Source organism: Rhea americana, unplaced genomic scaffold (genome assembly GCF_003343005.1).
Source record: "Rhea americana isolate MKP2758 unplaced genomic scaffold, rheAme1 scaffold_111, whole genome shotgun sequence".
NCBI lineage: Eukaryota > Metazoa > Chordata > Aves > Rheiformes > Rheidae > Rhea > Rhea americana.
In genome coordinates this window covers 726,037-750,745 of record NW_028185162.1, presented here as the reverse complement: position 1 = coordinate 750,745, position 24,709 = coordinate 726,037, and the positions used below count along the sequence as shown (strand labels likewise).

General features: G+C 47.0%; 1 protein-coding gene across 4 annotated transcripts in view; it reads left to right on the top strand.

Moving 5' to 3' along the window:
* LOC146600908 (sphingosine-1-phosphate transporter SPNS2-like) overlaps positions 1 to 19,036 on the top strand; it is a 141,293-nt gene extending 122,257 nt beyond the window's left edge. For 2 of the 4 annotated variants that reach the window (XM_085315037.1, XM_085315023.1), the window contains 2 exons: positions 12,430 to 12,476; positions 14,462 to 19,036. In XM_085315037.1, coding sequence (XP_085171163.1) covers positions 12,430 to 12,472 — 43 coding nt within the window. In that variant the 3' untranslated portion in view covers positions 12,473 to 12,476; positions 14,462 to 19,036. Of the gene's footprint in view, positions 1 to 12,429; positions 12,744 to 14,461 lie in introns of all 4 variants that reach the window. The other 2 variants (XR_014897052.1, XR_014897051.1) reach the window with 2 other exon arrangements.
* Positions 19,037 to 24,709: the final 5,673 nt, after the last annotated feature.

The window sequence follows — 24,709 nt, the reverse complement described above, 5'->3', positions numbered from 1 at the left end:
GTGCAGGCTTCGGTCCTGTCTGCCGTTGCTGACAGGCTCAGCGGTCTCCGTGGAGGAACTCACGGGGGAGGATTTGTTATTAGCTGCATGTTTGCCTGTGCGAGAAAAGGCAACAGAGCACTCTCCTGTTAGCGTCTCAAAACTCCACGCTGGACGCCAGGTCTGATGTCCAGCTCCTGCCTGTGGGACGACCCGTCTGTGCCCGGCGTCGCGCACCTTCGGCAAGGCTAGCTTTCTGCCTGGCCGCCCCCCCTTGTATCCTACCTGTTCCTGGCTGGCTGCAGGAGAATTTCTTCTGCCAGACACCTTGTTTTCCCTCTGCGGTCGGTCGTGCTGCTCAGACGACAGGACTTGGAAACGCGCTTTGCCAGAAGAAATCAATTAACCCGCGGGAATCGCCAACGCCGGTGTCACGCGCCGGAGATTAAAGCYGTTCATCACGACGCAGGGTCAGGGCCAGGTGTCGCAGACCTCTCCGAGGAACTAGTACAGGAGCACGGAAGTGTAACACCGCTCCTGCAGCCCCGCGCTGCCTGTGGAGACGGCGCTTTCCCCGTTTTAATTTCTAGGCTTCTGCAAAAAGCAGTTCAGAGTTTTATTGTTAGGATTTTGTTTGTTTGTTTGTTTGTTCTTTTGTGTAACGCCTTCTGTTCGGGTGTTTGCTTAGAGATAATTTCTTTTTCCAGGCAGTGCAGAGTATCAGGACAGCAACCTCTCTTTCCTATAAAGCTTCCTCCAGTTTCCACCACACTTCCTTTCAAAAAACAGAATTTACAGGCTTTCAATGCCTTGTGGTGTTTTGATGTTGTTTTTATCATTGCCACAATTCTGGGCCTATTTTGTGGATTACTTTTTTAATACAGTAATTCCACTCAGTAAGATGCCTCTCTCACAAAAAGGCTAATCAGAAAAATTTCTTCATAAAGCAACTCTTCTCTAAAAAGTTGTGGTTCTTTTATAATTGCTTTCATACCGCCTCAGAAATTTGTCGGCTTAAAGAAGTTTTTAGTCAATGTAGGACTAGCAGAGCAACGCACAGCAAATCACTCCGTCATATAATCTAATAATTTCTGGTGTATTTTTTTAAAGTACAAATTTAATCTCACCCTTCCAAAGTGTGAGAGARAGAATGATTAGAAAATCGTTTCTGTAAGAGATCTTTTGTGCTAGTCATAATTAATTATCTCAGAGCCCTTTTTGAAAGGACTAGAGTATCAATTTTGTTGGCCTTATTATCGCCCAACTACAATTCCTGTTGTGATTTCAGTGGGCTACGTTATAGGGCCTTTCCTGTTCTGTACTGCTGCGGTGAAGGGCAGTGATTTTTTTCCTTTCCAAATATGACTGCACTTCGTACTGTATTTCTCTTATCTGCTTCATGAAGATCTGTAAGAGCTGACTTGCAGAGCGAGACCCTCTGGAAGACAGTATCTACAAGTGCAGTATCTGGCCGTGGTGGAGCCCTGCAGAAAAAGATCAGRGATCCCTCTTACTCTGCAGCTCCAGCGCTGATGCCCGAGCAGCCTTGGCAGCTGTCGGCCAGGAGGCAACGTTCAGGGCTCAGCAGCGTTTCAGGTACTTCACTGGTTTGAAGTGAATAGCTCAGCACTGCTGAGTTGCATCTGTGGCCCGCCTGTGTCCTCCTCTTCACGCATAATTCACATGACTTGATAAAACAAAGCTTTGCCCTAGAGAGGCAGAACAGCAGCCTCATTAGTACTTAATAGAAGCAACGGCTTCACCAGTAATTAGGAAGAAGATACCATTTTTATTATGAAAAGAAATAAAAATATGTCCTTTCCCTGAGCCATGACAACTTTCGGGTGCCAGGGCATATAAATCACTGTCATGTAAATAGCGAGCAACATGGTTCTGTTCTGGCATAAGTTACACGGAGCTTTGCTGAGCAGTGATACTTGTCTCTGCATTGACACAGACCCAGGGACCCTGATGCTCTGCAGCAGACAGTGGCTGGTTCTGCCRCCAGTGTCCTGTCTCTAACAGCAGCCACTTACAGTTGTTGTTGAGGGAAAAGCCACCAAGGTGTTCCTTGGGAAACACCACTGTGTGCAGGTATAGGAATATCCACCCCTCTTCCTCAGAGAGAGGGTTTTTCTTAAGTTAATATTTTTTTCTATTTAATTACTGATCTTATACCTGAAAGCAGGAGATTTTCTGTTCTTTCCCATACGCTTCCAGAGGTACAAAAAGATGCCCTGGACAGATACCCAGGGTTCATAATTGTTCAGGCTCTYTCTGCATTCTGCATGGTATGTGCTGGGTATTTTTGCCAAAGATACAGCAATGCAGATCAGGCAGCAGGATGCAACTGCAGCATATTTCCCTGGTGCAGACATGAACAGGAATAAATAACTGCACTGATGCAGCTAGTCAGAGCAAAAGAATATAGTTAGCACTAGCGAGCACTCAGCACTTCAGAGACCTGCAAGCATAAGATTCGAGCTACTTGCATAGCTCTAATAGATTCCCCCCCTCCAAAAAWTTAAAATTAAACATTTAATAAGAAAAAGATTTTTACTCTTAATGTCTTTATCAGGTTTGGAGACTCTAGCTGAGTAGCAGTGGWGATTAACATTTCATTTTAAAAGTGGTTGGTACAAACACGGGAGGAGAATATTCTTATATTGCAGATTAGATAGCGCAAGACACAGAAAGAACAATTGCTAGTCCATACACCTCTCCTGCTGTCTTAAACATGGCACATCTGCAAATTGCATTACAAGAAAAATGAGAATAATCCATTTTCAGACTCTGTCTTCTGCTTCACATCGGGCTTATTTTTAGCCTTTTCTAGAACTAGATATAAAATGATCTCTCAGTTCTCCTATTGCAGCAATTTGAAAGTGTCTGACCTTATTTTTGCTTTGCAGATTCTATTATGTGGGGCAGGGGAAGGACTTGTCAAGCTGTCAGCCCTCCTTTCTCTTATTTTTCTATTGCGGCTATTAGAGATGGAAAAGACCCATCAGATGACCCTGTGTTGTTGCCAGCACGGCATAGGCTCTCCTTATTAATGGTGGTACAGATATTAAGCTGATATGTTAGACTGATACAACATGTTCCATTCTGGTAGTTTGTATTGCTGAAAATAATATTTCTTCCATGAAATATTTTAAGAGAAGCTTGGACACTATTTTAGAGTGATGTTTCGGTGCTGCATTGAAACAGAGTTCCAGTTTGAGGATTTCAGAGCCATCTCTACTGGATTTAGTCACACATCTCCCAAAAAGGGATATTTGAGGATATTTGGGGTATCCCAAAAAGGGATATTTGCTGGTATTGCTACTTCTGATAATTTTCTTTTTAATAAGACACTTGCTGTAGTGACATAGACTCACARTGCTTTCTAGCCTAGATAAGATGTCCTTGGCCTTTAAGGGTAAGTGGAAATTAGAGCAAGGAGTCCAGATTAGGTTGTAGAGGATCTGTGACAATGGAGGAAGAGAGTCAAGGAATGTTTTTGGGAAATCAGAGGACAGCATGATACGGATATGTARCCTGCAGATGGAATAAGGTTAGAGTATCAAATGATTCATGTGGAATCGAAGGGTTGGGAATGTCAAGAGAAGAGGTGATGAAGGCATAGCTAGTTTTATTATTGGTGGAAAAATCTGCTTGTAAATCTGTTTTTTYCCCCCTGTTTATTAGCATGTTTGTTACTGTGTAAATGCAGCTGGAAGATTTAAGAATGAAATGGCGTGGGRCTGGCTGAATTTTTAATGCTGATTTGCTTTCCTCAATGGGAGCTGCTCGTTTCATGCAGATGGAAAATACAGTCTCCTATCATAAAATTACTGTGTTGTTCTGTCGCTGTAGTTGACCTGCAGATTTCCTGCAGGTTATGTGGGAAGGTGTCGAAGGTCTGTGCAGTTGTTCACAAGACATGTTGAGCTGAACAGTGGTTCTTACTCAGGCAAAATGCTCATGGCGTTTGAAATATGCTGATCAAGTTAATTATTGGCAGCAAGAGGTTTRCTTAAGTACAGGCAGAAGGACTGAGCCAGCTGGTGCTGGCGTGGCTCTTGCTAACTGCAAGCTGTGGCAGAGGCTGCAGGCAGAGCTTCGTGGTTCTCCAAGCCCATCAGTACGGCCCTGTAGAGGTGATTCCCCTGCGCCACTGGGAAAAGAAAACAATATCCCTAGACCAGTTCTAGCTACTTAAGTGCTGTTCTACAGCAAGAGGAGAATTTCTCTATGTGCCTGAAGCTATAGAAAAGCAAAGATTATTTGTCCTAGAAGAGCACCAGATCAGGAATTCCTTGGAGGCCTAGTGCCATGTTGGCTACAGACTCTGCTGTGACCTTTAGAAGGATGGATGTTCTCCCTAAAATGCGCCATCATCTGTAAAARAGGATTAAAAGCACTTACCCATAAGGTGTAAAGGGCACTTAAACCATACGCTCACAACAGATTCAGTATGATGCATTGTCATTGCAAAGGACAGTTCTTGGCWTGCAAAGACTTTCCGCAGAGGAAGATATTTTAAACTCATGCTAAGAGAGCTGCTTTGCTCTTGGCATACAGGCACAGATATGAAATCCGATCAGATCCCATGCAGGTGGCTGGAGCAACTGAACAGAAGGCAGCCTTCCCAGCCCGAAACCCTTCCTGACTYGAGGAAATAGAACAAATCATGAAAAATTCAGCATTGCCAGTCCRTTTCCTGAAGCCTGTCACTGTTACATAACGTATTATGAAAGCATTCACTTTTACCCGCAGTAGATGACCTGTTCATATGGAGAATCACATGCTTAATATTCAAGGCAACAGTTTTAATAATAGAGAAATTCATGCTTAGTATAACAGAAGTCAGCGGACTTGTGCCTGCTGGCAAGGCAGATTTTCGCGAGCTGTGACCATGGGTGTGTTAGCATAATTTACGTGTGGTTGGGGCCTTGGCCTGTGTGGCACCTTTTAGTGAAACAAGRCCAGAACGGTTGGCTTATTGCTTCCATCACTTCTACAAGGAGTTATAAGTGCTCTGGCTTGGTCGTTCCTGAAGACGCTGCCAGATGTGCCTGATGGGGCCTGCCCACAGCGTTACAGTGCAGCAGCACGGAAGGACGGTTCCCTGAAGGACGGTTCCCAGAACCTGGTAGCTTCAAGGTTGGTGAAGAGAGAGCTGTATCATGGGGCAGTTATTTTGGAGGTTAGTAAATATGTTTTTAATCAAGTGGCATCAGGAAGTTCTACAGGTAGGATTTTTTTGAAGATTTACTTAGGTTAAATCTGTTTTTATATGTCATGTTTTATCTCCTTCCCCATTAAATCRTGCCAAGAAAAGCAAGAGCCTCCACTTCCTCTTTCTTCCCTTCACTGGGCATGAGAGTATGATGTTACCCACATCTTTCTTAGCGCTAGAACTGCCACCACCTTAATTCTGAGGCCCTCGTTATCTGATAGAATTACGTATACAGGGAGAGAGCCAGGCACAAAGTTTTGCAGCGTTTAGAGACACGCGGCTTCGGCAGCCTGCCGCTGCAGAGCGGTAAAGCGGGCCTGTCTCTGAGGCTCGTCTCCCTCCGGATCCTTGATACCTAACGAGTGCTGTTAACTCGCATCTTCAGAACTGTCGTGCTGCAGCTGGCTGGGCTATGGATCGTTTCCTTTCTGCCAGTTTTCTCCTCTGTCAAGATCTGCAAAAGAGGAAAAATAGCAAGTGACCTATGTTTCTTCCTCTGGAGGCAAATACGCTCAGCACCTGGATTAAATCCACAGACGGAAAACTCTCATAGAGTCTGCGCAGCTTTCAGGGACTGTACTGAAAAAAAGAGGAAAAAAATACATTTGCTGTASATGATCATCATATTCCGTCCACTAAATCCACTGACGTGCAGGAAGAAAAGGGATTGTAAGCCAATTCTGTGCAGCTGTTGGAGCACCGGTCAGCACCAGYACAAAGCTCCGCAGGGCCGTGCCTGGGGAGGGCTGCTGCTCCGTATGGGGCAATTCACCGTTTCTGTCCCCAAAAGGAAGGGGATCGCTGTGCCAATGGCTGCCAGGAGGGCTGCGCACAACTAAGTCCTATCTGAGCCTTGTTTGGAGTGGGTTTTGTATGTGTATCTGTGTGGGTGTATACATATATATACATATTTTTTTAACACGAGCCCCAGGCTTTCTCTCTAGCTAGAAATGAATAAGCATAAGCAGCCAGCAGAGCTAAATTAAGCAGTGATTTGCCACTCCAATACATGCTATTCCTATGCCCACTTTCTTGTTAACAATATTTAGCATTGCGCTTAGTGTCACTTTTCTTTAGCTAACTGACCTCAGCTTCATCAAGCAGACCCTGTTCCTGGGAGGCTGGATGAACCTGTCATGATGCATCAGGAAGCTCAGTGCACGAACTATTTTTAGCTGTGCCAGTCCTGTCCCTGTACCGTTCATGGGGATCTTTCTAGGTTGATGTATTATTATTGCTCACCTTTCCTGCAACTTCAGCCATCATTTAAAGCTGCAGCATACTAGAAGCCTTTTGAATCAAAGCACTGAGTTTCAGCAAAGGGGTGTGCAGTAATGCATACTGTTAATCTTGTGTATCTTGTCCCTAAGCTACTGACTTAGTGATCAAAACAGCTTGAGTTCAGTTAAAACGTGGTATGTTCTCTGGAAGCAATCCTTACTTTGGCTCTTCTGGCACTCTGCTCAGGAGGTAAGCAGTTGTATTAAGGTTAAATATTTCACAGCTCTCTTCTTGGAAGAGGATGAAGGCACAGGTGGACAAACCAGTGTGTTCAGCATCCCAGACAAAGCCTGTTATAGAGCCGAGAAACAAATCTCCTACCAATTGCAGGAGAAAGCCACAACTATCTTTTGTCACTGGAAGACAGTAGTAGCTAACACATTTACATTCTCCATTGCTTGATTAAAAAAAATATGTGCAATTAAGAGTTTGAAATGTACGTACTTGATGTCGGGTCTCTGCCCTGCTGGTTTAGCTACTGGTGAAGTGTCTGGCAAACGGATGGTGCATTGCTGGAACCGATRTGTTACACACAGAAATGTGGTAGAGAGCCAAGTTGAAAGAGCACTCTGCGGTAGATAAGACAGCTGGGTTTGGCTTCTACAGTGACCAGATTAATAATAGAAAGTAGAATATCTGTAGACTACTTTGACTGGTTTCAGGGGCAGCAGTCTTTCCATGAACTCAGTGCGTGGCTTCGTTAGCGTTGTGCATTACTAGATGAAGCTTGGTGCATTAATAATTTGACTGATTCAAAGTGCTCAAGGGAAATGTGACAAAAAACCCAGTCAAATGCAACTATAAATCCCTCTCTGGTGAAATATTGGTGAAACAAAGCACTAGGATCTGTGTAGAGTATGAATGTGGTCTGATAACTTATGGCGGGGGGTGGTTTGTGTTTTTATCACAGTATTTCCTGGTCCTCTGTTACCTGTTTGTTTTGCTGGCAGGCCAACCACAATAAGCTTTAAATCCTCTTGGAGCTGACTGTATTTATGAGGGTGTTGACAGTATCCAGACAGTGGTGGAAAATATGTGTGGGATGGACTGTAAACTTGTGTCCATTTTCCTCCTTTATTCTACCAAAATGTTAATGTGTCTTGGCAAGTGGCTTCAGCAAGGATTTACTTAATGCAAGTGATCCCTGCAGAAACAAGRTGGTGGTTGAAGTGAGCTGAGCCTGTGAAACATAGGCTTTTCCAACTCCCCCCCCTTCTGAATCACAGCTGGTAAACGAGGAGGTGGTTACTGGGCAGAGGGAAGACTTTGCCTGTGCCTAAGCCCACTTTATGCTCCTCTGCCTTAGAGAACTTCCCTCTCTTCCTCCCAGCTTCAAGTACGTTTGCCTTCTTCTGAGTGTCAGGGAGACCATGGTGACAGCATTACTTCTACCCCAGCGTTTTAACTTTCCTAATGGACCTGAGCTTGTGTCCATCTGAAGTTCAAGAAAGCCAAGGTGAAAGGACGCTCCTGGGTATCCCAGGTACCTGCAGGGATAGTGACAACAAGAGCCTGAGCAAACCTCTCGTGCAGGTAACCGCCTGTGTTCGTTTATCAGCTCATAAAATTCACTGGGGCTTCCCCAGGTCACACAGATGTGGAGCGATATCCTTAGCCTCTATGCTTCTCGCCCAGGTTCAGAGAGCAGCRACAGGTTGTAATGCTTGTGATGAGTGTCAGTAGCCAGGTTTGCAGAAGGCTGCGGCAGCTTCGCTGCTCGTCACCCCGATACGCAGGTGACGGGCGTCATTGCCTCTTAAGTTCTGGTGCAAAAGAGCAYGAAGGACCTTTCAATTAGCTGTAGTATTTAAAGAAAATATCTGTATAGATTTAAGGCCATAAAATCTCATTATATTTCAAGGTTGTCTGTCCATGTGAGTAGTTCATCACCTAAAATTTTCAGTTTCAGCGTGTTTGCAAGGCCTTTTGGAAACGTACCTCAGCTTCCCAGTAATCTAGGGAGGAACCACTGGCTGCTGCCCAAGCTACAGTGCTTCCAGTGTTCATGGCTCTCACCAGAAACCTCAGTTAGGCCTTGTGTTTCCTATCTTAGCGTCAGTAGCAGGTCTTACCCTTCTTTCCACAAAGGCCAGTCATCAGAATTGCTCCCCAGATAAACACTTCCCCAACAAGATTTCAAAATTAATCTGTTGATTAAAGAAATATTTACCCCAAGCAATATCTGAGAAAATTTAGACAGAGAGGTGCCTGCTGAAGGGTGCTATTAGTGGCTGTTACATTGGTATCCCCTCCTAAAGTTCTGTTTCAGACGGACGTTTTATAGCATATTGCACAATACTTTAGAAACACAAAAGTGTGTACAGTGAAACGAAGGCAAGAGAAGGATCCTTAATCACCGGCAGGAATTGCTGCTGTTAAGGACAGCGATCTAGCTGCCCCTGTAGCCCCAATACCCTGACTGCTGAGTGAGCTCCTGCTATTCAAACAGTGAATTATTTGTAGGCTAGACAGACCCCACTGAAGAATTCTAGTGTTGGTCATAAAAGTTAAGTGATGTAAAGTACAACAGGAGGGAAAAAATTAGTGCACTGTTTCCTAATACTTCCTTTACTCTGTTACCAAAGCCAGAGTCTGACTTGTTCGAATAGCAAAAAAAAAAAAAAAAAAAGTATGATACTAAAATATTTCTGTTTAATTAATGTACGAAACTTGACGTTAAAGGGCACTGGTAGCATTCACGGAAGCACTCTGTGGTGCTTTATGTAAGCACAGCTTTTCTCCAGGCGTCTTGTGCATGACGGTGCCCAGACACTAGCCTCAGTGTGTTCTCTTTCTGGACRTGCTGTTATTTGGTGGAGTTGTGAATGGAGGTGATAAATTCATGGAGCTTGACCATTCAGTGTCCTAGATCTCATGGATAGTCAGTGGAACATAGAAACCTCGGTTTTACAACTTCACCTTAAATTGCTGGAACAAGTTGAGCTGCAGGTGAGAAGGGAGATTTGGGATTTGTTCTTGCTGGCACAGGATGGAGCAGGGTATTTGTGGACTGGGTGCAGGCAGCAAAAGCTCTTTGAAAGGCTCTGTAAGGCCCAGGTTGTGCTGGGACCCGTAGAGCGATGCTGGCTGTATTAGCAACCGTAATCTCYGGGATCTGTTGGCTTTGGGACGAGCTAGCCTGAAAGGGATGGGGCATCTGGAGAATGATCTCTGAGCTCTTCCTCAAGCGAGGAGCACGGCTGACCTGTAAAACAGTMCAGGCCACTCATCTGTTTTCTTAAACTGGTCCTTTTTCTTACGCAATTCCCGCACAGGCTGAGGTGCTGTGACATTAGATGTAGTTTTTACATACTCTAAATACTCAACAGCATTAGAGCATGTAGTTTAATATTAAACAGCCAGCCTTAGAAATACTGTGGAATTATAGGTGCTGTCACGTTACATGGAAGTGCTTTGATAGGATCTAGAAGAAATATTTGGGTTTGACATGGAGGAAATGGAGTGAGAAGGACTTGGCCCCATTTTTAACTGCTGGAGGAATCTGCACAAACAACCAAAAAAGTTTGTGCAGCTTCTGCTCTGGAGAGGCAATTTGGGTAAATTTCCTCCCCCTCAGGAAATAACAGAGTAATTCCCACCCCGYGCTCTTCGAGGAACAAAAACATTCACGGTCTTGAGAAAACACTGCAGACAAAATAGAAGAATTTAGGAACCAATGTTTAGCCAGCAGATATCCCCAAATCGGAAGCGACAACCTATTCAGTGTGGAATTATCATTATTAGAAAAGCAAGTGGTACTTAAATGGGGATTTAGATGCTCTTGAGCCATTCTAGCTTAAGTCCCTGAATGACGATTCACCAGCTAGGAAAATCTAAAATTTATTATTAGCTTTTTTGCTTTAAAAAAAAATCACAGCTGGCCTTCTGCCACCCATAGGCTGAGCCTCGTTGCAGTCGGGCTCTGTGTGAGCCCAGCCAGCAAGTGCGCTGAGCGAGGGAGCACAGCACAGCGCTTCAGAGGATGAAGGCTGCCCTAGCGGAAATTTAGGAGACTCTTTCGGTTCTCTTTTTTGCTCACTAAGTTTCCCAAGTGAACCCTGAAAGTCTCTTCTCTCCCTTGGATGTTCTCAAAAGTCTTGTGGGGTCTGGTTTCCTCTGCAGTCTTCTATACACGCTTGAGGACTGGCTGCTCTAGGCCTCCGTTCCCAGCTGTAAAGGGGATATAAAGCAAAAGTTGAGAGAAACGTGTTAAAATGGAAAGAACAAATAACTCTGATGACTTGGGATAACGTAAGTACCTATGTGGGAGGTAGGCTTTATACCATAGCAGCCTGCGCAATAAGTAACATAGGAAGCAGAGTCTTCTGTGTGTTCACGGTTCATCTGTCAGCAACATAGGTGGATTTTCTGCACTTAGGATAATGTAATGGCAAAAYGAACGTTTTCTATATATGTTTCGTAGCTTGTAAAAATTTGGAATGAATAACTTGTTAAGGGACATTACTTTCAAACATTAGTGAGGGTTCAAACATCTGGGGCTTTACTATCCTATGATAGCTTCATAAAATATCATAGTTTACTTCCTACTTCTAAAGTTGACTATAGCATTAAGAGGTAATATGTTTGATATCTGTGATGTGTTCTGATAATTAAAGCATAGTTAAAATGTTCAATAGAATGTAATGTCCAATGCAGCAGAGTTACCAAGAAGGGTAACACTACGAAGAAATTTGGGTCAGCTCCTGCATCAGGAATATTCCAGTTTATTTTCCTGAGAGGTAGAAAATGCACAGGAGCTCTGTGTACATCTTGGAGCCAAACTTCCTGTAGGGTGGGTGGGAAGATAAGAGCTGTAGGCTGAACTGGTMGGGCCAATTCCTGATGCAGAAATTTGTGTTTTGTCCTTGGAAAGTGTCCCCTAACCGCTGGYTACTACTAGTCACCCTGGTATATGCGCCCAAATCCAGCTTCATSCCATTGCAGCAAGAAGGGGTCTTGGGCCAGGTGTGAAATCCAGTGAAGATCCACAGGCAAATTTTAGTGAATTAACATTTTTCCAAAGGAAAACAATGTTTTGCTGAGTTTGTACACGGTAACACCACAGGCAGAGACGGCCTCTGCGGGTCTCCCTGTACGCCTGCCCCGGTTTCTTCGGGGGTTCAGAAGGGAGATGTCCTTTGCATTTACTGGCAAAATTCTGCTTTGGTCCTTTACAACGTGCAACACCCCAGTTTTAGCTAATTTGCTATTTCAAGTTAGCCCAGCCAACTGGTATAAGAGGRCTCCTTTTCTGTGACTCAGGTTTCTTCTCCTGTTGGCTAAGTGCAGCGGCTGGCAGACCCAGGTCCAAACCGCTGATGAGGAGGGCCGATCTGGGCCGGGCACACAGCGTGATGGAGAGCGGGACTGAGGAGAGACTTTGCAAAGCCATTGCCGCCTTTTCCCCGAGTACCCACAGAGCAAACGGGAGCTGTTCCCGTCGCTGCCCGCAGGCCCGTGTGTCACGGCGAGCAGYTTCTGCCTGGTGACGCCGCGGCCTCCCTCCATCCGTCGGCAGCCGTTGTCTGCAAATGGAAAGACAACTTCTTTCTTCTTGATTTAAATTTTATCAGTGGCGACTGTTTACCTTTCTGCTGTCAGTCAGAAGGACACCGCTCAACAGCCGCCGTTCAAACAGTCTTGTTTACTGGCTTCGGGAAGCGGCTGCTGGCGGTCTGAGCGCTTCGGGGGCCTCCCTGAATCCGCGTCAATTAGTGTCAGCAGCGCGACTTGGCAGCTTCCAGCAATCGTCAGCAACTGCTGTCAGGCACCGCAGTGGAAGGGGTTCAGCTTTATTTTAYAGTGCAGGACGGTTATTAATGTCCTATCTCTTTAGAAACCGTTAAGCAGCAGGAACCTGGGTTTAATAGGCTAGTAGGTTTTCAGAAGCCAGTTTCTTGGCTAATTGCAGCTCTCACATTTCACTCTTGTTTTGCCTCCACCAGGGTGAATCAACTTGTGTTGCCACCGGCCTCCGTGAAAGTCTGAGACGGTGAGTGACCCAAAGCAGCAGCTGCTGTCCCTCCCTGGGGTGGCTCTGGGGAAGCAGATGTGGTGCTAGGACAGGAGGTTCTCATTTCTGCCAGTCCACTTGCTGGAATACCTTCCTCCACTGCAAGGCCATATGCTCTTCCCCATGCCAGTGTTTACCACCAAAGGCAGAAACTTGAGGCTCCCATGTCTCAGTGCTCTACAGCGAGGGTACTGGCATCGCTGTGGGATGGATGGACTGGACTGGACACTGTTCTTCAGGGTGCAGGTTGGTGTCAGCTTAAGCCAACTCATTTTTTGGCTGTCAGTGTTGTGGCCCTCTCTTAAGCTAGCATTAATTTTTGGTTAATTCTTTATCTTTTGGTGAATTCTAAATCATTTCTTTTCTCATCAAGTGGAAAGGTATTAACCTTACACAGCCATGCTACTGCACYTGTGCTACCCTGTACCCAAACAGGAATAAATCAAGACCAGGGAAACCAGGAGTCRAGTGTCCTTTGTTGCACCAAGTTCCCTCCAAACACGTGGTGTCCCCTTCTTTGAGCAGATAAGCCCATGTAACCCCTATTGATGTGAACAGCAGTAGTTATGCTTGGCCAAAGCAAGATTTTAGGCTCTGCCTGAAAATACTTTACATACCTAAAACCTGCTGCTGCTTTACTCTTGGCCCAGCATCTGCTCACTAGTCCATAACCTTCCTAACATACTCCAAACTGAAACCTTTCTGCTGAAAAACACTTTTTGACCGTGCAAGAATTTGCACGTTGTTGTTGCTGATTGTCGCCGCTGCAACCCTTGATCCGGGGCGACAGATCCGAGATCTGTGCAGCGAGCCGGAGGGAGAGCCCTTCTCCCACCACCCTCGCTCCTCCCTTGTGTTTCCTGCCAGCAGTCGCAGCGCTGCAGTTCAGAGCTGCAGCAATCGATAAACACTTCCCAGCATGTGAATGTAGCCACAATTAATTAAGGCAAGTTTCTGAAGAGATTTCTTTCCCATAAATTAAATGCATGGAAAGACTAATCATAAAATCAGAACTCAGTAACACACTTAAGAATGGCCTTTGGGGGGAAATGATTTAATACAGTTYCAAGTACAGCAGATGTGTTACTTCCACCGAGGGGAATGTATTTTGGTATAGGTTAAGGATATAATAGGCCAGCCTGTACCTTGCAGTCTCTGGGCTGGATGTGTACTCGCACCCCGTCATTCATCAGCAGCTTTTACACAAAATTGAAAACAAAGCCTCAAATGTCTGGGAGGAAGTATTATCGATGTTGCTGAGACTCACCTTTTAACTGAATACTTGCATCCTGTGCACGTAAAGGTTTTTTACTCTACTTTTTTTCCTCTTTTGGTCCAGTTTTATACAAGTTGAGAGAAACCAGGCCATCCTTTCAGGGAATTTTTCCATAACCCAACAGTCACTGATTTTTAAGGTCAGGGACAGTTTCCTGGATAACATGGAGCACAGAACCTCTCACAGGAAATCCTGCAGTGAGAGAATTGGYTATCCACAGAATCTAGGAAAGCTGCTGGCCACTTAGATACCCCCACAGCACACGCGGTTTTGAAAATGACCATTTAAGAAGGCGGATGGGGAGGGGAAGACACTGTCAGAGTCTCGTATTTATGTGGAATTTGCAAACACAAAGAGACCTTTTCTGAGTAAGGGAGATACCATTTTCCTTTCCCTGCTAATTTTTATTTGATAGTTCCAGTACAGCTTAGATTTCCTGATAAAGTTTCATAGAGTTTCTTGGTAATTTGACATGTCTCTAAGGACCTGTTTGAGGTTGGTGACTACTCTGAGGACAGTCACTGGAAAAGGAGCTTTCTTGGTTATCCTCCAGTGAAACAGCACATGCAGAGGAGATGCAACAAACATAAGGGAGTGAATACGTTTGCAGCTGAGAAAAATAATAATAATAATGGGACAATCCCACAAATTTCTTTGTTAAACCACCTTTTTCTCTTCCCTTTTGCAGTTGCCAGTGAAGGAAATCACATGTGGACTCCTGCTCCCACCATCACACTGATCTCAAGCTGGAAGCCCTCCCGTACTGGAAATGGGTGGACCCTCCAGCTCCACGCCACCCTGGAAGGGTTATCCAGCGCCAACCCAATCATGCCTGCGGGCCCAGGTGCCAGGAGATGAGTGGGGCAGCCTGGAACACAGTGCTTCTTGAGCATAAGGACGTTCACAGGTTCCGCTGAGCATCGAAAACAACTGTCCGCTGGACMCACAATGTGCTACCCAAGTGAGTGACTGTAGATTGTGTATACGATTTTAGTTGTAGCCAATGAAGTACGCATTATTTATAGGGCACCTTCCGTCCTATTGAATGCTGCTGTTCTGCCAGCACTCCCACACCCAGAGACTGCTCTAGTTGGGGACCTTTTCTGTACATCACGTTTTCTTTAACACTGAAGGCTCAAGTCAGATTTTTCTTTTTTTTAATTTAAATATGTCATAAGATGCTTTATCTCTACTGAAGATATTAGATATCAGATCTCTCTCTCTATATATATATATATATATTTAGATAAACAATTTTTATTTAAATATTGGAAATCTGGAGCTGCCTGTGCAACCATACCAGACATAAAATACATCCACAATCTCCTCATCTCAGTGCCCTGCTATTGGGCACTACAGGAAAGCTTACAGTGGATGACAACCTGTYACTTGAGGCTGAGCAAGGGGACAGAGGAGAGAGTTTCACTGCACTGGGTATGCTGGTGGTTGTTACAGAAAGACCCAGAAGAAACTTAGACAGAAATACCTAGGGCCTCCAGCGTTTGCTCAGTATACTAAATTCAGCCTTGCCTGGGAGGTTCACAGGTTTTTAAAATACCAAAATCTGTAAGGCTTTACCTAGAGCCTGGTATTGTAATACTGCGGTGCCGGTGATGACATGCTTTGTTTACGTGCATATCATGTTACCCGTATCGTACGTGCTAATTCTCCCTCCGTCAGTATCTTCCGAGCAGGCGGCCAAYACTCTGCAGTAACTGTTCCCTTGGGAACAACGGTTAGCTTTTAATGCACATACGTTGGGGTGTCAGTTTTAGTCACTTTTATCTTAATGAAGATGCACTTGAGATTGTTAATACGTGAAGCCAGTGTCTGAACTCCTTTAGATTCTCAGATGAGTACAGTATATCTGTAAAGCAGTCAGTGCCATTTCACAGCACACTCTTGTTTCCTGCACTTGAGCTCCTCAAGCCAAATTTACACTRTGTCAGCTTGAAGCTGTGACAGTTTGGGGAAGGAAGGAGAGCTTGGGTCCTGGAGAAAGAGCCATGTTCCAGAAACAGCGCACTGGGTCAGTGCTCCTCTACACTCTTCTTTCTGTTTCAGAGATGGCTCTGGTAGCTTAGATGCTTCCCTCCAGTTCAGCACACACCTCTAATAGGTGCATGCACCTCACTCYTGTGCTCGTGTTTAACAACGTGGCCATTGCTGGGGGGAAGTAGGACTAATTCAGCAAAGGAAATGCCAAAGCAAGACTRGATAGGATGCAAGTAAGCCTGGAAGATAGCTGTCCTGAATGTGGCATGAATTTGTTCACAGAGACACGGGAAGGTACTGTTAGTAAATCTCCCACTCATTTCCAGTGATGTGCAGTGATCTACACTGCAGGATTGTAGTAGAGATAGTGAGTGATTCCAGTTACCAGCAGACTGGTCAACATTCACTGCAACAGCCAGTCTCTGCTGAGGTAGATGTGTTTTAATARTGGTTCCTATAAAACATAAACATTTCCTCCTTATGAAACTCCATAAGACTCTTCTGCAAAGGCTGTTGTCACCTAAAATCCCTTAACAATAGCTTTAAGGTTTGGCTAAACAACTAGAGCTAGAAATTTTTCTCAAGCTCCTGGATTATCCTCTGGAGGACAGCAAATGCCTGCTAGAAATAAAGCAAAGTAAATCCAAAACAATGCTTCATTTCCCACCTCGTGCCACTATTTACATTGGTGGGAAAGTGCCAACTCTGTAGTCCGACAGCCAAATGCCTGGCTTTAAATGCACATGAATTTCTGATTCCCATTAAGAAGTTCCGTGTTAGGCTGTATAAAAAGAAACAAAAAGCAACCCAGCGATTAGTYACTTCATCTCAGAGACCAAAGGACAGTTAGCTACATTTCTAAGTTGCTTTTCTGATAAATGYTGCAGCTGAAAGGCAGCCTATCGCCAACAAAACAGCATTTCTGCTAAAGCTCAGAGGTTAGGAATTGTCCTAAAACTTAGTTCTCAGCAGTGAACAATGAAACGGAAACCTGTGCTTTTGGAATTTCACTAGCTCTCCTTGTTTATGACAAGCTTCGATCCTTGTTAGAGCAGCACAGCCCTGTTGCAGGAGGCTAGCTTGATCTTCTGTGAATACGGAGGAAATTGCTGCTCCCACGTGTTCCAGGCTGAGAGAGGGAAGATAAAGCAACAGCTACGAGCGCTCCAAGGGCAGTGAACAGGAGAGCGGAAAGAAAACTCTGCCTTTCCACTTCCTGCACATGCTGCTGCCTCTCTATGGCTTGATGACCCATATTCAATCAGTTAGAAATTGAAAAGTTGGTTTCTTGGTGAGTGTTTTCTTATTTTAGCTGTATTCCAAGCTGGAAGAACTGTTCAGTTAGAGCTTCTATAAAATATTCTGTCTATTAGAGGGACACCAGCTCACTTGGATCAAAGGTCCTTGGGAATAASGCATTAATAGGTACAAGTTTGGGCATGAAACCTACATATTACTGAACAGAAAGTGGGCAGATGTTGCCATATAAGCTCTCTTCCTTGGGTTGCAACATACTATTTCCTTTCCTAGCCCCACCTGCACCAGTATGTGACTCTCAGAAAGTCACTACTTGCACCTCAGTTTCYGTATGTACAAAACTGAGATCCTCACCGCTGAGATGCTGTATAAACAAGCAGTGTTGTGCGTCTGTACTCTAGTAGAGGCTGGAAGCTCTCCACTATTAAAAGATGAGTTAGCATATTGCATTCTACTATGCAGAGCTCTGGACTTAGCATGCAGTATTGTGCTCCTTTCCCTTATGACTCCACATGTAATAATTTTATGTAGGTATAGATGTAATCGGGCTTGGAAGCTTTTAGGGCAGTTTTGGTTGAACAGTACAGGAGCAATGAAAAGATCTTTAGTATATGTRTAGGAAGCATTTCTGGAATGAGAGTAAAATCTGCAAATATGACCCATTTACTGAGTTTAAATACTGCTTATAATTTTAATGGGGATTGTTATGCAGCTTTGACATATTTGTTTTGGTTTTTTTTGTTGTTGATGTTCTTTTTTATAAAGAAAGGCTGTTAATGGGAAAAGATAAATTAGCTTTTAATCAAGAATCCACATATTTTAGCATCCATATTAACAAGAGGAGTAAGGTTTGAGCTCATCACTTAAATACACAGTTGTTCAGGTCAAAGGCTATGTTTGTGGTTCTAAACTTCAACATAAAATTTAATAGTACCAATAAGGACAGAAATACCTGTAAAGCCACTGATCCCTTGTRCATTAATGACTGCGCATGAATGTCTGAAAATCAGTGTACATAAAAAGGAGCCCTTGACTTCACTTGAAAATGGGAAAATGCCACCCAAAGGGAGAAGGCAGTAYGCCTGCCCTCCCCGCCCCGCGCTCCGCAGTGCCTGCCGCCTCGCTGCRCTCCTCAGGGCTGCGGCTGCTCCCTCCCCGGTGCTCTGCTCCTTCCCCACCTCTGCCTTCACGCTGATCGTCTCYGATGCCTTGCCGCAGGGTGCGGGCTCCTTCCACCAGCTCAGCGCTCCTTGGCTCCTCCAGCATGACATGCAGCCTCCTGCGTTCACCCAGGCCTGTGCCCGGGCGTGCAGGGGTAGGGCGGCCGGAGCGCCCTGGGGAGGGCGCAGAAAGCCCTTCAGTCGATCACAAGGGCTTTCTTCTACTCCATTTCCTAAAGGGTTTGGTTTTTTTGTTTGTTTGTTTTTTGTTTTTTTTAAGCAGTCATTAACTCCCTCCACAGCTAATGCTGCATTTGCACCAATGCACCCGCTAGAGAAGCGATTAGGCTGCTCGCACACAGCAGGAGGAATAGAGGTAATGGRAACTGCAAAGAGAGGCGAGCGAATTGGCCCCAAAGCAGCAAGCTGCCAGCCTGAGTGACTGTAACGCCTCCGGCTGCCATCGCTGACAGAGCGAGAGTCCAGGTGACCCCCAACAGCCTCTATAGCCTTTTATATACTAGCTAAGAACGAACCTCAGGGTGACAAAACCCTATTAAGTGAACAGATGTACTCTGGAAAGCAGAGTTCCTCTCTGCACCCTCTGTCCTAACTGTGTTGTTTCTTCTCTGTTTGCTTTATTGTTTGGTAAACCAGCACTTACAATCACTTTTACTATGTGATGTATGGGAGTATATAGTGTATTTTCTTGTCATACAAGGGAGGAGTATAAAATAGTTTTCTGATTTTTTTCAGAAGCAAATGACTATTTTATTTTTTAAGAGCAACTGATTGTGAATCTCAGAGTATAAGAAAAAGAGAAATAAGCCAAATATATACCTTTATGTAAATTAAGAAATAAAAGTATTTAAAACATACTCCTTGCCTCCTTTTCCTGTGTCATCACTTGCTCTGGTTGCAGCCCACTGTGGTTGCTCATTCCAGGGGAGAATGCTGCTCCAAGCTCCATCAGAGCTGCTCCGGCCACGAAGAGCCCTGATGAGGGTAGCAACGAACTCGCTCAGACACCAGCCTGTGCCCACTGCAAACTTAGAAGTAACACCATGATGAGAGCAGAGGGGTGGTGGGGACAGCTGCCTCCTTCCTCTGGGGTGGCAGCCAAGGAGCAGAGCTGTGGGGGAAGGAGTCGGTGATGGGATCCTGCTCCACACCCTGTTCAGCTCAGGTCACAAGGTGCCTCCCAGGCCCTCTCATCACGCAGCAAGAGCAAGTGCCAGGGTTGAAAGAACTGAGTGAGTGATCTGACCGAGGAAGGCTGAGGTGATGGTGATGAGGTGGGTGCTTGGGAGCAAGGGGAGAAGCAGGGCAGGAAAATAATTYTGGAACAGCAGCCATGCTCAGAACTGATGCTGCTGTCTCCAAGGATGCTGCAGCAGCTGTGCCTGCCAGGAGGGCAGCAGCTCGCCTGTGGGCAAAACRCAGAGAAGGGGGCTGGACTGGGTGGTTTAGGATTGCTCAGCTCCAGCACACCTGCTCTCCTGCCATGGTAGCACTAGATAAAACTAGTCCAGGTACCTCCACGTACCAGCTACCAGTGCTTAGGCAGCAGGCCAGTGCCAGAAACAGGTGGAGCATGTCAACCTCAATGCCCTGGTGCCTCCCTTTCGCCTACGCTGCAGTCAGTAAGACACCCCCACAAGCAACAGATTTGTCTGCGTAAATGTTAAAGCCTGTCTGCCTTCTGGCAGAGCATCTCRAGCTTCCAGCTTAATCATGCTGTTTAATCACTTGATTAAGCATAATTTTGTAAATTCTGATGTTCCAACAGCTGAGCTTTGACTCTCAAGCAGCTTTAGCTTCCATCCAACAGCAGCCACTAATGTGGCATGCATGGGCACTTTTTTGTTTGATTGTGGCAGGAGTTACAGCACTTGTTAGGAGGCCCAGGTGCCTGCTGGCTGAGGGAGCACTCAGGTAGCAGAATACAGCTCTAGACAAATCTCCAGCTCCACTCGCATTCCCTTTTCTTAAATCCTCCCTAGAGCTCWTTCTTACCAAGCCATCTACAGGCTGACAAACACCAGCCTCACTGCCCGGGCTTGCACAGGGTTACTCTACTGACTCTCGCCAGCACACTGACCTTCGAGCAGCAGCTCACCTTGTGAAGCCCAGGACAGTTTGCACAAGCCAGTGTCCTCTACAGTCAGGTGAGCACCTCACCAGGGGTGCAGGCCAGGGCTGATTAGTGGTGTAGCATCTCTGTGCACAGACATCCCAACCTGGCCTGCAGGCAGATGTTCCTGCACTCTTCATCAGCTCCAACACACCCCGCAACCATCTCCTGTTGTCCCTAGGGAAAAAAAACAAAAAAAAACAAAAAAAAACACCACTCTATATGAGACATACATCGTGCATTATTTCAGCAGCAACCATTAAAGTTAGCCTACGAAAACACGATGAAAAGGACACACCAGTTTCCGCACCAGCGATCCGTTCACCCCCTCACCATGGCTACATGCCACAGCCAACAGTTGCAAGGCAGGTCAGGAGGAAATACTGTGGCCAGGCTTTTCTCCAGCCAAGCAAAGCCCTCAGGTGAACCTGTTTGCTGGCCGGGCGCAGCAGGAAGCAGTGCCACATGGCAGACGATCGCCTTCAGCACAGCCCGCTGGGAAGGAAGCCACTGCCCAAAGCCAAACACCAAATCTGCTGGGAGCATCCTGCGCCCCCACCCAATACAGCCTGCACTGCAGCTCCTGCACCAGCCGTTGGCCTCCTGCTGAGCGGGAACTCAGCCTGGCCCCCAGCTGRTTTCTCTAGCTCCCTGTCAAGGTGGCAACAGTAGTATCAGCAGGGTGCACCAGGAGTGAGCTGCTTTCCTTAGCTTTAGGGCAACTGATTTCAAGGGATTAACCCTTTAAGAGARTGCAGAGACCTGCAGCCATCCAGCCTTGCTTCTGCTAAGATGTGGAGCAGGGGGATACATTAGCCTTGGTTTGGAGACCAGCCCAAAGCCTGGTCTGGCAGATTCACACACCACCATGCCAAAGAAAGACTGAAMTAACCCCTGCTGGTCTAGGGCCTTGCAGAGCCGAGCAGTGTGTAAGCGATGAGGTTCCCTCAGCACAGAACAGTTTGCTACAGTCTGGGTTGGCCTTTGGGGAAGGAGAAAGAGGGGGAAAAGGGRAAAAAAAMTCACTATTCTGCACCCTGGACTCTCAAGTGACGCRCTTCTAAGGACAACAAAACCTGCTGTGTGCAGCTTCTCCCAGCTTTCACGTGTCTCCTAGGTACATCTTGGGCCTGTCTCAGTCTGGAGTAGCTGGAAACATGCCTAACGCACTCTGCAGCAACACCAGTCAGAAAGCTCTGCTCTGCTGCCATGCACTTCAACAGAAAAGCTATTGCATCTGCTTTTTTCCTGGAAGAGGAGTGGTTACTGCGGAGCAGATCACAGCTGCTAATCACTTATGCTGGAAAGGAGCATCCTGGCCACAAATGGTGCACTGCTAGTGCTTTGCACTTCTGCATCACACTTCCTATGCCACAGGAACACATGGGTGGCACCAAAAGCCAGGGCTGCTCCAGCATCACCAAGTCCCCGCAGGGCAGCTAATGCCCCACCAGCTTCATTAGCATCCCTCTCGCTCTGTCTCCTCGCTGTTCRCAGCTCTGCCTCTGCCCCTGGGAGAGGAAGCCACAAGTACCACCACTCCTACACAACCCACGGGCACAAGAGATAACACGCCGCACAGGGGAAGCGGACTTCAGCCTGCTGCGGCAGCTCTGCCGAGAGCACCACAAAAGGCTTTCCAGAACTCCGCTCCTTCCACCAGAACTTCCCGTGCTCGCACATCGTGGCTGCAATCGCGTGAGCATGCAAGTGACGGGGAGCTCAACCGGTCCTTCGAACAACCCAGGATGCTCTGCAAGGCAGAAGCCACAGCCGGCTYGGGTAGGGAAGCACCACAAGGCTTCACTCCAGAAGTCTCTTGGGCAGAAGCCCCTGCTGTGAACCCATGGTACCACCTCTGCCCATCACCTGCCAGGCCCATGAGCAAGCTCGTGTTCCCGCACAAGAGCGAGACGGCGTTATCCAAACCCAGGGCGGCACAGCCCTGGCACTGCCTCAGGCTGCTCGCAGCCCCGGTGACGTGAGCACCAAGCTCAGCTCCCACGGCACGATCAAGCTGCAGCCCTGCTACTCACTTGGACAGGGCGGGTAATGAGACAGCCCAGGGAGACACAACGCTGTCCATCCACACCCGACATACCTGTGCGCTCGCCTTCCTTCCCAGCTCACCACACCCACACGCCGTTTCTCCTCTAGATACACAGGTGAAGCTGTGCAAAGATCAAGGATATCCTTCTTATGGGCACAGAAAGGAGGGAAAAAAATAACATTAGTGAAGACAGTATCCAAGTCTGAAACCTCTGCTCCCATTCGGAACACCTTTGGATCACTAATCACGGATGGCCCTGACCTATTGGCCTCTTGTATGCTGTATTTGTGTAATATATGAAAAGTCATCACTCAAGAGACATCTTGCAGGACATCAAAGTCCAGGGGCTTAGCTGGGACTGAGACTTTAACAAGGACATGACCCAGCTCTCGGCATTAAATCGCAGAGGCAGGGTGGCATCCCCCAYGCACGCAGTCCCCTTTGAAGCAGCGGCACATTTTTCTTGGGGACAAGATGGACTGTTATCACCACGTATCTCCTCACTGGGAGGATCAGCTGCAGCTATTCTGCAGGCTGTAACAGYAGTGCTGGCAGTCAAGACCCTACAACGACCGTCAGTATTAATAAAGGGCTTGGAAAGAGAGGTCGGGTAGGATGAGTCAAGCCCTAATGTGCTCAGAATTTGTTGGTGGGGAGACCATGAGCGTGGGGGCATCGAAGCAGCAGCCACTGCATCAAAGCACCGTCACAGGCACTTACCTGCAGCGTGAGCCTCCATCCCGCTTGGGCAGCTTCCTCAGCCCCTGCTTAGGCTGGAGGCAAATGGCTTTGTGTGGACTAGAAGAAAAGTTGGTCTTCACAGGCCAGGAGGCCTCAGCCCTGCCTTGCAGAGCTCCCCTTCGCCTCCTGCCCCAGGGAGGTGACTTGTGCTGCTCCTGAGGGGAGTGTGACTTACAGAGTCCAGTGCGAGTTCATCCACGCCTCCTCATCCAGGGCAGACAAGGGCTGCATCCACCACGGCAAGGACAAACTGCTCCTCAGTCCTGCCTCCCTCRCCTGCCAGAGGAAGCCAGCTGCAAAGGAGGAAAGCAGAAGGCAGGGAGAAGAAGGGCATTCACTGCGGAGCCCTGCCACGAGACTGGCACACAAGCTGCAGTGCTCTCCCGTTGCTAACGGGTGCCAGCACTCTTGGGAAGTGCAGCAGGTCAGCTCCTCTCTCCCAGGATCGCTGCTGCAACATGAAGATGCAAAAAGGGCTGAAGCTGCCCAGGGGCTTGCAAGCGAATGTGCTGGTCTTGCTGCCAGCAGCTGTCTCCGGGGGGATTATGCCATTCGAGAAAGGAGTCATTGCAAAGGCAGATAAACAGCCATGGGCAAACGCAGCCCTTTGTGGCTGCTCTCTCACTCCTCCAAAATCAACGTGACATTTCCAGCACCCTTATCTATGTCTGCTAGTACTGACACACCTGCAGAAGGAGAGCTGGAAGAAACATTGGGAACTGCCTGGCTCCAGCGCCCTTTGCTGTGTTCCAGGCCCTGGGCAGCCATCTGCTTCTGACGGGAACCAGCACCAGACTCCTCTGCAGGAGGAAGGAGAGCACCTGAAACTGCCTGGGGCCTGCTCCCTCCAAAGCTGGGACAGGTCTGCCACCRACCCACACTTCCTCGCCTCCAGGAGCGAGGTGGTCAGCAGGTGGGGAGATGGAGTTTCAAACACCTGGGGACTCTGCTTGCAGCAAGAAGGTACCCAACACATTGGAGAACCTCGTCCTGGGGTGATGGTGTTCTGCCATTCAGAAGATGCTGGACAGACAAGCAGATGCATTTCCAAGCAGTCACCTTCACGGACAGTTATAGGCTGTTAATAGGTGCCTTGCACGGCTGCACAGAGCCTGCTGGTCTGGCAGACAAACAAATCAATTAACCATTTCAGTGGTTTCATGGGACTTACTGATGATGCCTCAGTAGCCCAAATGAGATACGTTTAATCCCACAATAAGCACAGTGAAGCCCACTTAATCCCCATGTGTTTGAGGGAGTCAGCAGCTCCCAGACAGGAAAAGCTATGAGCATTTCTGGGACTGGGCAGGAGAGAAGTGTCCTTTTAGGGGTCACTTCTGAGCCTGCCACAGGGCTTGACTCCCTGACTCAGCACTGCTAAAACACCTAGCACTATTCCCAAAGGAATCCAAGCAAAGCTCTCATGCAGCAGAACCAGTGAGGCCAGCAGAACCTCGTGTTCTGCTTCCAGGAAATGCAAAAAAAGGAGCCTGCACTCCCGAGCGCAGAGGAGAGAGTGGGCATCTGCCAGAGCCTGGAGGGGCTCTGACCTCCTGAAGCTCCCTGCACTTAGCTGAACCACAGACAAAAGACAGCCCC